General features: G+C 42.4%; 1 protein-coding gene across 1 annotated transcript in view; it reads left to right on the top strand.

Moving 5' to 3' along the window:
• NIBAN1 (niban apoptosis regulator 1) overlaps positions 1 to 14,434 on the top strand; it is a 70,053-nt gene that overhangs the window by 45,334 nt on the left and 10,285 nt on the right. Inside the window, exons 6-10 of the mRNA XM_087733722.1 lie at positions 5,098 to 5,213; positions 11,847 to 11,951; positions 12,046 to 12,208; positions 13,170 to 13,357; positions 13,592 to 13,753. Of these exons, the coding sequence (XP_087589848.1) occupies positions 5,098 to 5,213; positions 11,847 to 11,951; positions 12,046 to 12,208; positions 13,170 to 13,357; positions 13,592 to 13,753 (734 nt within the window). The remainder of the gene's footprint in view (positions 1 to 5,097; positions 5,214 to 11,846; positions 11,952 to 12,045; positions 12,209 to 13,169; positions 13,358 to 13,591; positions 13,754 to 14,434) is intronic.

Genomic DNA, 14,434 nt, shown 5'->3' with positions numbered 1-14,434 from the left:
AACAGTTTAATGCGGTAATGCTGCTGCTGCATCCAAAAATCAGTGAGTCCCAGTTTGCAGAATTAGCCAAGACACAGAAGGGAACTGTGAACCACTGGTATCTCAGTAGAGAAAACCACCCCCCATCAGCTCTGGGAGGTGGAAAATTCTTGCTGTCTGGTTATCGCATCTGACTGAAGTCCCACCAGAAGCTGGAGAAACATTTTGCTTCTCTTCCCAAACAAAGGCTTTTCAATGCGGTTGCACGAGCGATACAGAAATGAGCTGTGGTGCTATGTAAAGACTCGATTTGTCACCATTGCATTTGTTAAGGGGGTAAATGATATGCCGTCTGTCTTCAAACACCTGTTGGCATTCCTGGTGTTTGATGACCATTTTAGCCTCTTTCATGCTGCAATAATGAGTTTGAATAGCTTCATTAATGACAATTATTGTTTAGAGGGGCACACAGTTTAAACTGGATATTGAAATACTCACTTTTTACAGCTGGCGTGGCAGGTTAGGATATGTAATGTTAAAGAGGCATCTTCCTTTGATCGTAATTAAGAAAAATCATCATGTAAGCGATTAAACATCAGCTGGTTTTGAGCTTTCTGCTACAAAGCACAGCAAGAGACCCAGTGCAGCAGTCTGCAGTACATAGAGATACAAAATTTGAACTGGAATGTTTGAATACAGATTTCATATTATCTGGATTTGCTGAAAATCCACAATTTTAGCTGGAGGCAGTGAGGTCTGCAGCACTCATCCTCTTTGGTAACGAGACCTATTTATAGCAGTTTTTGCACAGAGGTCTCCAGTGTTTTGACTGACGTTAAGACCAGTTGATCTATGGCTACAGATGAGTCCGAATTCACCAGGGCAATTAATTTCTGCTGCTGTCTTTAGACATACACAAGAAGTGTTAATGAGCAAGAAAAATTTTTCAGATAGCCTTTCCCGAGGGGCTTTTAAACAATGTGCCAGCGACACATGCATCTTCAAACAAAGGTACAGCTGTCCTGCAGTGGATGGGAGTGCACGTAGGAACTTGGGTCTGAAGATTTCCTCGTTACTCGCCTGTATGATCAGACATTCATCTGCCAAGTGACAGAGAAGGGGCCACAGCTCATAGCCTGGAGCACCTCGTTAGGAGACTGCAAGTCCCACAGCAGCCGAAACATCGGATACAGCTGAAACTAGGAAGGGGACCCTCTAAGTTAACAATTTTGCACCAGGTGCAAGTGCACTTTTACTGGGTGTCAAGTAGGCTGATCCTCTGTATCATTTTGATGAGTTAAAGGTCAACATTTTATTTTTTTTAAGAGGGATTTAAACTGTTTATATGCTGCAAGGAAGCTCATTCCTACAGACACCTCTCTGCAGTACTGAACAAGCTCAGCTGTGCCTCTGAGACATACGCAAATTTGGGGAGATTTATAAAGTTATGGTGTTCCCAGATATCCTTCCATCTTTTAAAAAGGAGCTTTATAGCAGTTATTCTGTTATGTTTATAAAAGGAATCTATGGTTAGCAATATCTTACCAGTTAGCCAAAATTAGGCTCCACACTTGGATACGTAAAGATAGTCTCTAGGTGGGTTTTCTTATTTTAAAATTAAACAGAACAAACAGAATTTTGTTTTGCTCTCCACAAATAAGCTGATGTTATATTCATTAGCAGCTGGAGAAGCTGCTTGGGTGATTTTCCAAGCACAGACCAGCCTGGATTAAGCACGTAGCATCAGTTTGGGTACCTGTGAAGCCTCATCGGCCTTTTGCTGGAGGACATTCAGTAAACTTTATGGTTTCGTATGGGAGTTGGATAAGTTGGATGACCTACAACCACCACTGCACCAAGCTCCCCTAACATGCTCCACTCCCTACAAACAGTGGGGACAAATGCATCACTCATGATAGGTGCCAGCCAGATTCGTTGAAGGGGAAGCCCCTGCAAGGGCATTCAGGAGAGTGAAGCACACGTTGTCCTTTCTGCTGATGAACAATCGTTCCTGATACCACTGGGGTTTACCACCTGCCGTGTTTGCAGCTGCAGAGTCTGCTTCCATCTCCCACGCACCATCCTCTCTCTTGCACGCAAGCGGGGCTACTCCAACAGCTTATTCATTGTTTTCCTTGCTTTGCTATGGCATAATGGAGCTGGCTGCCAAGCCTGCCACAGTCCTCTAGCTTTTTCATAAACTGCTAGATTTGATTTACAGAAGCCCTGGCTCTTCCCTGCTGAAATCTTGGAGGATGTGCACCACAGCTCCTTTCAGCTTGGGTACAATTTCCTTTTCTTGAGCCGTATCCCATGAATGCGCCTCTGTCTTGTGTGCCTTGCCAACAGCTTCTGCACAGTGCAACACTGGATGGATCTAGTTGTTCAGTGCCTAATTGCTGATGCAATCTTTTCCTCCTATGGAAAGTGAGAATGAAATTGCCTAAATTAAGCAATTGTAGTAGCCTTGAAGGATAAAGCTTCCTTTCTACTTTGAGCTGTTTTTGTAGTAAGGCTGCCATAACTGTGTTTTTCTCCTCTGTTTACTGGCATAGGAAAGAATGAATGATTGGGATTTTATGGTACTTACAGCTTGATATTCCCCCCCCCCCCCCCCCGCCGTGAACTATTCAAGTGACTTGCTCTTGGATTCTTAGCACCTTCTTCCCACTTTTCTACAGGGTTGGGGACAGTCAGAACAGAGAGAAAATACTCCCTTGAGCATGGAGTTTAAAACTTGATGATCTTAGAGGGCAGACTCTTGTCAGCATTGGCGCATCATCATCTCAGCAGGTCCAAGATCCAGCCCTTTGGACAGTCTGTTGTCCCTTTTGGTTAGGAGGGAGCACAGCTGTGAAGAAGGAAAACATGTGAGTCACGATCAGAGGGCTGCAGGAGCTGCAGTTCTCCTTTCCTCCAGCCAAGCCCAGCCCTCTTCTCGTCAAAATATTCAGTTTAATTTTGGGAGGACAAAAGCTTTCAGATGCAACACTCCAACCACTTTCTCAGGTGGAATAATCCATTCTTTCATTACAGCTGCTGTCAGAAGATGTACTCTTGGCAGGGAACAGCCTGACTTACAACTCTTTTACTGATATTTTAGCATCCTGTTTTGTGACTTGCTATTAAAAATGCTATAAATAATGGAGGTAGCAGTGAAGGTATGGTTGGGATTTTACCTGGTTGTTTTTCTCTTATTCGATCATCATGTGAGCTTGAAGAAATTGTGTGATCTCTCTGGACATCCAAATATCTGCAAAACAGGGACAGTATCTGCCACAGGAGTGGCACTGAGAGAGTGTTTACTGCACCTCAGTATGCATAACATACCTTCCTGAAGTAACTATTACACCCAGGGGAAACTCTGAAAGGGCAAATTCTGACATTTGGGCTCTTAGAAGATCTGAAACCTCGTTGCCCACCACGTAGATAAAATCTATGTGTTGCTGTTTTCAAGCAGTAGCCAGGGTGAAGCACGGATGAAATTACTTGTAGGTTTCTGTAGCTTTCATTTTTGTGCAGAGCGCATGGAGGAGACATTTCAGGCATTACTGTAGTGTTAATCCTTCGTGTTTCCCATAATCTGTATAATCCCTGTATTGTCCTTGGCATGTATGCAAGCCTCCTGTAAAGCTTCTCTCTTTAGAAGTTTCATGAACAAGTCAAAAGACGTGTCTTGCTTGACAGGCAAGGCTTGAGAACTTACTCTCTGACTCTTCAAATAACAATTTTTTATACATATCAGTATCTTTTAAAGCAGCATACTTACATTTGAGAGAATTAACATTCTTCTTCCCTCCTTTCTTCCTAACATGTGCACGACAGGACTTCAAGCCGATCAAGGCTGCAAATAGATAACTTTGAAGAGGGGACAATAAACCATCATGGCTTTGTTTTTCCCTTAAGATAATAATCCTCACAGTAATCCTGAAGCTCTGTTTCACAGCAAAGACACAGCACTTGAATTCCTGAAGTATTTCAGTGGTGGTTTTTCTTACTCAGGTTTGTCAAGCAGCCTGATTGCTCTAGGGAGCTTTTCCACATTTTGAGGCAGAGGGACTGTTTCTCCCCAAATCATGAAAAACTAGTTCTGCTGTGTAACTGCTGTTGCAGTCTTAATTAGCTGTGGTTTTGTATGCTCTCATGTGAAGGAGAGTGTTGGCTGCAACTCTCTTGAAAGCCTTTAGCAGTTTGGAAAGAACAAATTGCCTGAGAGGTAGTTTCTGTTGCCGGACTGGTTATCCAGAGTTTGTAAGAGCAAACTAGCTCATCCACTTCTCAGGTTTTTCCGTGCGATCTCATTTGTACAACAGAGTGTCCCCAGGCTACCACGTTGTTCTTGGGAAGAGCTACCATCTAGCAGCAGTAGCTGTGGATGATAACCAGATACTCCGGAGCTGTGGTTAAACATTCCTGAAATATTTAGGGAAAGCAGCATGATTTTGTCAGAAGTTTTTGTGCTTAATTGGTATGAGCACCGTGTTTACTTTGTCCAGGTCTGTTTTATTGTACATCCATGAAAAATAGTCTTGATCATCAATTCCTTAATAAAACAAAGGAAACAAAAGATTATTGGGGAGCGTTAACTCAGGGTTTAGCAATTTATCAAGGGCATACAACATGCCACAATCAGCTGACTATCATTACCTTAAATTCTTAATTCTTATCTTAAATTAAAGAAGCAGAAGCTCCCAACTCTTGGCTCTGGTACGTGCTGTCGAAGTTTTCCCATATACCATCTTGCTCATAGGTATAAAGGCAAGGGATGAGCTTTCATATGTTAATGACTGCCTTGTCAAAGTCTACCACAGACAAGGCTTGCTGCCATAAAACTCTTACCTTATCATGTGCTCCATATTAACATTTGCTGGTGTTGGTTTAACTTATGAACTTAGACGGGGTGGCTTGTGATAGCTCATCTGTGCAATGTGACAGTTCAACATTACGCTTCTAAATCTTAATGAAAGCCCAAGGTCTTCAGACATTCAGATTTAGTAAATGATTTTAAAACATTACTGCTAGATACACATAGAACAGGAATATGGATCAAAAAAGGATGGTTATTTTTTAAAGGTTATTTATGGGTAAATCCTTTGTGTTGCTTATTGTTTTCTCTAGATTTTCTCAAGCAGACCACATATGAAGTCGAGGCGTTCTTAGAAGCTATTCAGTTCTTCCGGCAGGAGAAAGGCCACTATGGGACATGGGAAATGATGACCGGCAATGAAAAAGAGGTAAAAGAATATCTTCCTGATTTTTTTTTTTTTTTTTTGCTTTGGATATAGCAGCTCTGAGGATGGTGAAAGTTGTAAAGCCTCTTGGGAAAAAATGGCATTTTTAAGTAGAAAATCTAGTAGGTAGAAATACCCAAGATTTCAAGATACTTCTTACAGATATATAAGTGATAATTCTTTTTTAATAAACCCCTTTCTGAGTTTTTTGCTAGAAAGTGAAAGAAAATGTGCTGTGAACTAAAGTTGTTGTGTTGTGCTGGAATGTAGGGATGGCCACATTTCCACAAAAAGCTCATACATCTACTTTAATTTTATGCCACGGGGTCAATTGGTGAATAAATGCTGTGTCTAAAACAAGGCACTTGCTAACGTCTCGTTAGCACATTTGCTGCTGTTTATTGTTTTGGTAAATCAGTGAGACCAAAAGCAATACACACCAAACTCAGAACCCACAGTCTGTATACAGCAGATACTCACTGTTGGGCTGTGCTCTCTTTTTCTGTCTTTCATGACAGCTATTTTGCAGGTAAGAGAGATTTTTTTCTTCTGTTGCTGTTACCTTTGTTACTAAACCCAACAGTTTCCTGTTGCTTGTCCTCTAATGCCTCTAGATGCCATCGTAGGAGCTCAGGCTTTATGAAGAACAGCTACATTTTGAAGAATCTCGTCATTTTGCTTTTCCCGTTCTTTGGGAATGAAGCTTTTAGTCCTGAGCTGATAAACTAGTAGACCTACTTATTGTGCCAGACTTCTGAAACAGTCTTGCATAGTAACAGTCACACTTAAACGCTAAAAATTTGTGTACTTCGGTTCTTCAGAAATGAGATGCTAAGCTCAGGGTCTGGGTCCATATTTGGGCACCTGAGTGAGCAGCTTTGGAGCACTGATGGTAGCTGAAGTAACTCCACCAATCCCTCTGGCATCACTCCAGATGTCTTTTAGTGCAATTGAGACATTATTTGGGCCCTGATTTATAAATTTTTTCCAAAGCACTGAGCACTCGGCAGCAAATATTTACTTTAGTACCAGCTGCTGGGTGTTTTCCTTGATGAAATCTGGCTTCCCTTGGGAAAACAGAAAAAAAGTCTGATGGAGAGTTCACAATCCAGGGTTTTGTTTTAAGAAACCAGATTATTCTTTTAGGAGAAGTCTACCTTTGAAATGCTGAAAAATGTGGAAACTGGAGAAGAATCTATAAAGTGTCTTTCCCAGTGCCATCATGTCAGGGATTGAAGTTTCCTGCTAACATCTGATAATAAATTCCTTAGTATAAGGAGTTCCATTTTTCCAGCGGAGGGAGCACGGGTTTTTCTCTTCTCCCCTCCTCCCGCAAGTTATGGAGCTATTATAGTGCTAGTTTCATTTTATGTTTTATTTTTCCTATTGCTTGCCAACTACTTACTCATTACCCATATACCTCGAGAGAACTGTAATCAGAAGACATCCAGACTAGTTATGCTATTATCTTCTTAGTAATAATTCATTCTCTAAGTATAGTGTGTTCTCATGCCTGCTTTGACCAAATATAATAATTATTTTAGGCAAATATCCAAGCTAAGTGAATGTTTGGAACAAGCAATCTACAATTTGTTGCTGTGAAAATCTCTGCAGAATGACAATAAATATATTCCCTGACATTCATTTGTAATGACAGAGTCCCTGCAGCATTAGCTCACGTGATTCTGCCTAGGTACTGCAACATGGACGTCATATTAGCAAGTACCCAGTCACTCAGCTGAAGACCTACTAAACTTTTTTTGTGTCGTAAAAATTCCTTTTCCTGGTTTTGTTTTTGTTGTTTTTTGTTTTTAAGGTTTCATTACTAACAAAGGATAAATTGAATTGTAAATGGTATTTCTGTAGATTAAGTGCTGAAATACAGGGTTTAAACCAGGCAATTTTTGACAATGCTTGCTATAGGCAACAGTACAGCCACATAGTGGGAGCACCACAACACACTAATGTTATACAAGCATAATTCCATTGATCAGTACAACATAGAATCATAGAATCGTCAAGGTTGGAAAAGACCCTTAAGATCATCGAGTCCAACCGTTAACCTATCACTGCCAAGTCCATCTATACCATGTCCTCGAGCACCACACCTATCCGTTCTTTAAATACCTCCAGGGATGGAGACTCAACCACTTCCCTGGGCAGCCTGTTCCAGTGCCTGACTGCCCTTTCGGTGAAGAAGTTTTTCCTAATATCCAACCTAAACTTCCCCTGGCACAGCTTGAGGCCCTTTCCTCTCGTCCTATCACTTGTTACTTGGGAGAAGAGACCGACCCCCACCTCGCTACAGCCTCCTTTCAGGTAGTTGTAGAGAGCAATAAGGTCTCCCCTCAGCCTCCTCTTCTCCAGGCTAAACAACCCCAGCTCCCTCAGCCGCTCCTCATAAGACTTGTGCTCTAGACCCTTCACCAACTTCGTTGCCCTCCTCTGGACACGCTCCAGCACCTCAATGTCCTTCTTGTAGTGAGGGGCCCAAAACTGAACACAGTACTCGAGGTGAGGCCTCACCAGTGCCGAGTACAGGGGCACTGTCACCTCCCTGGTCCTGCTGGCCACACTATTCCTGATACAAGCCAGGATGCCATTGGCCCTCTTGGCCACCTGAGCACACTGCTGGCTCATGTTCAGGCGGCTGTCAACCAACACCCCCAGGTCCTTTTCCGCCAGGCAGCTCTCCAGCCACTCCTCCCCCAGACTGCAGCGTTGCATGGGGTTGTTGTGACTGAAGTGCAGGACTCAGCACTTAGCCTTGTTCAACCTCATACAGTTGGCCCCGGTCCAACGATCCAGCCTGTCCAGGTCCCTCTGTAGGGCCTTCCTACCCTCCAGCAGATCGACACTTCCACCCAACTTGGTGTCATCTGCAAACTTAGTGAGGGTGCACTCGATCCCCTCATCCAGATCATCAATGAAGATGTTGAACAGGACCGGCCCCAACACTGAGCCCTGGGGAACACCACTCGTGACCAGCCGCCAACTGGATTTGACTCCATTTACCACCACTTTCTGGGCTCGGCCGTCCAGCCAGTTTTTAATCCAGTGTAGAGTGCACCCATCCAAGCTGTGTGCAGCCAGCTTCTCCAGGAGAATGCTGTGGGAGACAGTGTCAAAGGCCTTACTAAAGTCCAAGTAGACAACATCCACAGCCTTCCCCTCATCCACTAAGTGGGTCACCTTGTCATAGAAGGAGACCAGACTAGTGAAACAGGATCTCCCTGTTCTACATTCTACATGAATGTAGAATAACATATTGGTAAATCAAGGATAGCTGAATAAGGGATTAAAAAACCCCAGACCCCTACAGTGCAGCTTTTGGTACAGAAATATAAAGCCAATCCAGCATTCCTAAAAACGTTTCCAGAGAGCTCAGGTTCTTCAGAATATGTTTGATACGTTGTCACATTTATTATTCAGTCTGTGGTGCCCCACTATGGGTTATTCATGAGATTTTTTTTAAGTGACTCATTAGTTTAGGACCTGAATTAGTCCATTGGTTTTGATAGGTATTTGAGTCAGCATAGCTGAACTTGAGTGGTGCTGTGGCATAATCTATAAGAACTTAAGTTATATGAAACAACAATAATAGGGTATTGCATATTATAGGTATATTAATAAGTAGGGTATTGTGTGATATATTTCTGTAGGGGCTGTCTTATGCCCAGGAAGTACTCTGTTTTGCACTACATGGCAGGCAGTCAGAGCCCTTTCCTACTTACTGTTGCTGTCTAAATTCCTGCCATTTCCCTATCGTGCTGTTGGTGCATCATGGGACTCCTGATAGCAGTAAAGGAGGAGCACGTCCCCACAAAAGGAGTGTTTCTTGTGTTCATAGAGTCCTTTGTCAAGTGTGACAGCTGGAGGAAGCAGTGTTGCTCTGACTTTAGTATCAACTGTATGTCTAAAACCCACTCGAGCAGCCGTAGTATGTGAGGTTGAATGCCATGAAACACTGGCACTCCAAGCATGATGAAAATACAAAGTTGAGCAGTGTTTTTGCACTCTCTATTGGCTCAGCCAGCAGCTGGATGCATCAGGGCAGTGATCCTTGAATGAGGACTGTGCTAGGCTGTTGTTGAAGCAAGGAAAAAAGCTGGGTTCAAATACGCATCACTTTTAGCAAAAACTCTGCTCAAGCCCCACTGGAGAGGAAGGAGGACTACATACTTTTGTCTGTGAGACTTTACTGAAACTGTTGATCAAGCTAGTAGTCCTTCACCCAGATTAAATGAGAAATGTACGGAACATTAAGATGCATTTTGTCTGCTTTTTTATAGGGTTACTATGTCTCTCTGTGATTTGTAGGATATCCACTGCACTTCAAAGCTTTCAAGAGACTGTGGACAACCACATATGTGCTGTACAGTCAGGACAGATCAAAAGCCTTGATGAAAGGGTTATGTTCTGTTCTGTATAGCACATGCAGAATAGTATTGCCGCTGTCATCATAAATTGGCAGCTGTGCATCTGTAACTGTGGGCCAGTACAAACATACCTGGGCAAGATCTATGAACAGAAAACGAGCATGTCCAGAAAGAAAAGATTTCCCTCCCTCCTCTGAATCATGAGGATGACTAATGACTGAACCAAATACAGGACTGAGGTATCTAGTTCAAAATCGAGATGCTTTAGTAGAGAAATTCAAGAATCTAGCATATATCGCCAGCACTGATAGATGCCTCCATAGGAAACATGTTCAGAGACCTGAGATCACAAAGAAATAGAAATAGGGCAGGTCCCATGATGAACTGCCTCCCTCTGCTTGCATAGTTTGCCCTGTTGGCCAACAGCAAGAGGAAAGTGCAGGAGAAAGAGAGGTGTTGCAGCTTGCTCAGGCCAGAGATACGGTGTCCATAAATAAAAAAAAATGGAGAGCAAAGCCTAAGCTCTCAAAACCAGATGTGTGCCTGTTAACTCTGTATATTTATTGCAATTTGGTGTATCTGAGTGGGACGGGCAAGAAAGAAGTTGTAGTTCAAATCTAGGCAGAGGAGGTGCAAAGCCTTACAGAGTGGGTGACTCTGAAGAAAACTTCTGAAATGGTTGCCAGTGAATGAAACCAGGAACCTGGCTCACACCATTTCATTCTTTCTGTATAGAAGAAGCCAGACTTTGATGCTTCTTCTGTACAAAGTTGGGTGACACTATGAAGAGAACCACAGAACCGGAGAATAACGTAGTTAAAAGGGGATCTCTGGAGGATATTGGCCCAAATCCCCCACTCAAAGCAAAGCCAACTTTAGGAGCTTTGTGCAGTTGAGTTCTGAAGATATCCAAAGTTGGAGATTGCATGACTTGTTCCCATGACTGCCCTCATGGTGAAACGTATTTCTTAATACCTGTACTATTTCCCTTGTTGCTACTTTTAGCTGTCACCTTCTTCCTTTCCCTGTGCATTTCCAAGAAAAGTCTGGCTCCGTCTGCCCATTGTCCTCCATTATGTAGTTGTAGACAGCAGTAAGGTCTGCCCTGAGCCTTATCTTCTTAAGGCTGAGCAAATCCAGTTCCCTCCACCTCACATGTCATGTGCTCCATCCCCTGACCATCTTGGTGGCCTCTGCTGGACCCACTCCAGTGTGTCAAGATCTGTCTTGTACTGGGGAGCCCAAAACTGGACACCGCTCCAGATGCGGTCTGACAAGTGCTGAATAGAGGGGAACATTCTCCTCCCTCGACCTGCTGTTGCCCTTTGCTGCAAGGGCACCCTGCAGACCGATGTCAAATTTCTTGTCCACCAGGATGCCCCAAGTCCTCTTCTGCAAAACTGCTTTCCAGCCAGCTGTCGCCAGCCTTTACTTGTGCACAGGATTGTTCCATCCCAGATGCTGAACTATGCATTTGCTTTTGCTGAACTTCATGAGGTTTTTGTCCAACCATTTCTTCAGCCCATCTAGGTCCCTCTGAATAGCAGCTTTGCCTGCCAGCATATTGACCACTCCCCCAAATTGCTATCATCTGTATTCCCAGTCTGATGTTTTTTTCTTTCCAGTTGGAAGCATCTGCAAGACTGAATTGCCAGTTAGATACTGGGATCAGAGAGGGTGATGCATCTCTTCTACAACCACTGAACCCTGTTTCAAAGTGAAAACGTTCTTGAGGGAGAAAAGTACTCAGTATCAATTTAGAAAAATACAGCAATGATAGACTGACAATATACTTATAGAAATAATTAAAAAATGGGGCAATGACACATTTTCCTCAGTTTTCCTACATTCCAGCACAAACACTTGATGTGTAGAGTCCCTTTGACACTTTTCTTCCCCCTGCCTTTCTGCTGTAGTGCACCTTTGTCACAGAATAGCTTCTTAGGTTATACATTTCATATATTTTTTGTTCAAGAAGCTGGAGATGTTGGGAGGAGACTTTAAAGTATATGAATTTTCCAATGTGAAAGTTTTACTGGTTTTAGACCAGTATAGTTGCCTTTTACTGACAAAAGTAAAAGTTGAAAAGCTTGAAAAGTTTTTCACAAACTGCAACAGCTATTTATTTTATCCTTTTTGCCTGAGGATTAGGCTGGAGCTAATAAGTCTTTTGGATCATGTTACACATTTTTGAGTGCTCAGTTTTCAGATGAACAACAGTGTGTGAACAAGTCATTTTAATCTTCTGACCATATAGATCCTGAGCAACCTTGTGATGGAGGAACTCCTGCCTAACCTTCAGACAATGATACTGCCTAAAATGAAAGGAAAGAAGAATGATAGGAAGCGGGCCTGGTTTGGTGTAAGTACTGATATTTGCAGAGTAGTTGTTTCTCATAGCAGTTGTCTGTGTATGCTGATTCTGATCTATGCTTATTAATTTAATTTGGGTTTAGATCGTAGAAGAAACTTACGGCTTAGTCCAGCAGCAGGTGTCAGAAGGATTAAGTACCTTGAAAGAAGAATGCAGAGATTTTGCAAAAACTCTTGAAGGAACCATTCGCTCAGACATGGATCAGATTCTGAACTGCAAGAACTTCTTAGCTGGAAAAATCAAAGGTTAGTGGAGGAACAGCTGTGTTTTGGAGCAATTTTTTAATGTCTCCCATTGTGTTGCTCAAATTAGCAGATGTCATTGTTTTGAAATCCTCATGTGTTTTGCAAAATCCAACTGGAGACACTGATTTTCAGAAAACAAATGCTTTGAACCTCTGCTGCCTTTGATGGGAACTGATACCTGTGGCCACTGTGTCTGTGAAAATAGCAGGTCTCCTCAAGCTGGAGCTAGAGCTGACAGGTTTTGAGTATCCTGATTAGAGTTGCTCATTCTGCTTTCATTTCCACTTGGACAGCCTTATGTAATGAAGATACAGGTCACATGAGCGTAATTAAAAGTGTAGTGGTTTTGACCTGACATCTAGCAATGCACCACAAAAACAGGTTCTGGTTATGTGACAAATTCATAGGCTACCAAAGAATACTTAATCCAAAGGGCTTCTTAGGTGGTTTTAAACTAATGTGAAGTAATTATAATTTTGCTATGAATATAAAAATGAGTGTAAAATGCAGGGAAAACATTAGTTTATGTTGCTTAAGCTAGCAAATAAAAAATAGCTGATAATTTAGGAGCTGTTTTGATAAAATTCAGGATGTTCTGTTGATATTCTCACATATCAGACTAGGATGCTTTCAGTGAACTGGAGTACCAAGTTCGGATAACTCCTTATACAGTCACTGTGGACACGCTCTGTGCAAACCTCCCAGTGTGTATCAATACTGACAGCTGCCCTTTCCTCTGCTCTCACAGTGCCCCTGAGCTGCTAGCGTTTGGTTAGGTGGGGCATGGGAAAAGATGTTTCATTGTCACTCATAAAACTATAAACTCTCCTTTCATCACCCTCATCATCTTGGCAGAGGTGTCACTCCAGGGAAAAATACGGAGTCGTTTAATTCATTGTAAAGTAGATCAGTATATCTCTTAGTAGCCTAAATGCAACCGTTGTATTGTCTGGCACTCCAGCCGCTGTTTCTGAGCCTGCCCAGAAGTGCTGCACAGAAAATATCCAGCCATTTCTCGCATCCATATTGGAGGAGCTCATGGGTCCAGTGAGTTCTGGATTCACTGAAGTCCGCTCACTTTTTGATAAAGAAGTTAATGAAATCATCCAGGACTTCCAGAAGACAAATGACATCACGAAGCTAAAGGAGGTAAGACAAAAATATATCTGGAGCCTTTTACGTTAACACAAGGACAAGCAGTGTTTGCTTTCCCAGGTGGTAGTATGTTAGCACTTGGTTTTGTCATTTAGAAAGCCTTGTGGTATTTGTGCAACTAGAGTGTAAATATCAGAATTTGTTTTAGGGCCACTGTTACATGCTCTATTAAAAATTCGCCTCTGGTTGCTTTCTCTCAAAACCTGTTCTTCCTCCACTGGAACGCAGAATGTGGATCAGCTTATGAACCTACCATTCAACTCTGTGAAAATGGAGCCTTGCTATCTGAAAGTGAACCTCCTCCAGGAGCTCCTTCAAGACCTCAAGAGTCGCTTCAGGGTCTATCACATTGATTTTGTGATTCAGAGGACACAGAACTTCATGCAAGAGGTACTGTAAGATCCAGTTTTTCCTCCTGGGAGAACAGGTTAGGTTTGTCCTTCTAATCTGCTTCAAAGTAATCTTGATAAAAAGCTGCGCAAGTGTCCCAGAATATATCTCAATCAAAGTACACGTAACAAAACCTAAGAAAATCACAGCTAGAAGCTGTTTCACATTTATATTTGTGAGGCTGCATGCGTGTGAGTCTTTCAGTATGGCACAACAATTTTGGATGGATCACTTCTTCCCCTGAACCTTGATGTTCTGAATTCTCAGTGTCTCAGCACCTGAGAAAGCTGTGCTTGTACCAACAGGGTGGCTAAAATCTACCTGATTTCCATTCTCAAGGGTTGATTTTTCAGGAAGGATCTTAAATATATTTTACCAAAATGGACCGTCTCCTCCTTGGTAGCTTATTTTCTCATTAATATAAAGTAAGGCAATTAATGTTAGAAACTGGCAATTACTTGGACACAGATGACATCTCAGGATGTAGCTGCATGTAGGTGCTTTAACCAACTTCGCTTCTCATGGGAATGACTGAAACAACTACATCATTTCAGATGAAAAAGAAACTCCACCTCATTTTCCTCTCTAGTGTGTATTGGTATAGGCTATAATTTTGCTTTGCTTTTATTTCTTCTGGATGCTTGGCCAGAAATCTATAAGGAGCTGGCCAGCAGACTTCTT

Source organism: Nipponia nippon, unplaced genomic scaffold, assembly GCF_047370975.1.
Source record: "Nipponia nippon isolate SJK-2023a ecotype South Korea unplaced genomic scaffold, ASM4737097v1 scaffold_5, whole genome shotgun sequence".
Lineage (NCBI taxonomy): Eukaryota > Metazoa > Chordata > Aves > Pelecaniformes > Threskiornithidae > Nipponia > Nipponia nippon.
Note: the sequence above shows the minus strand (reverse complement) of the source record. Positions and strands in the feature narration are given on the sequence as shown.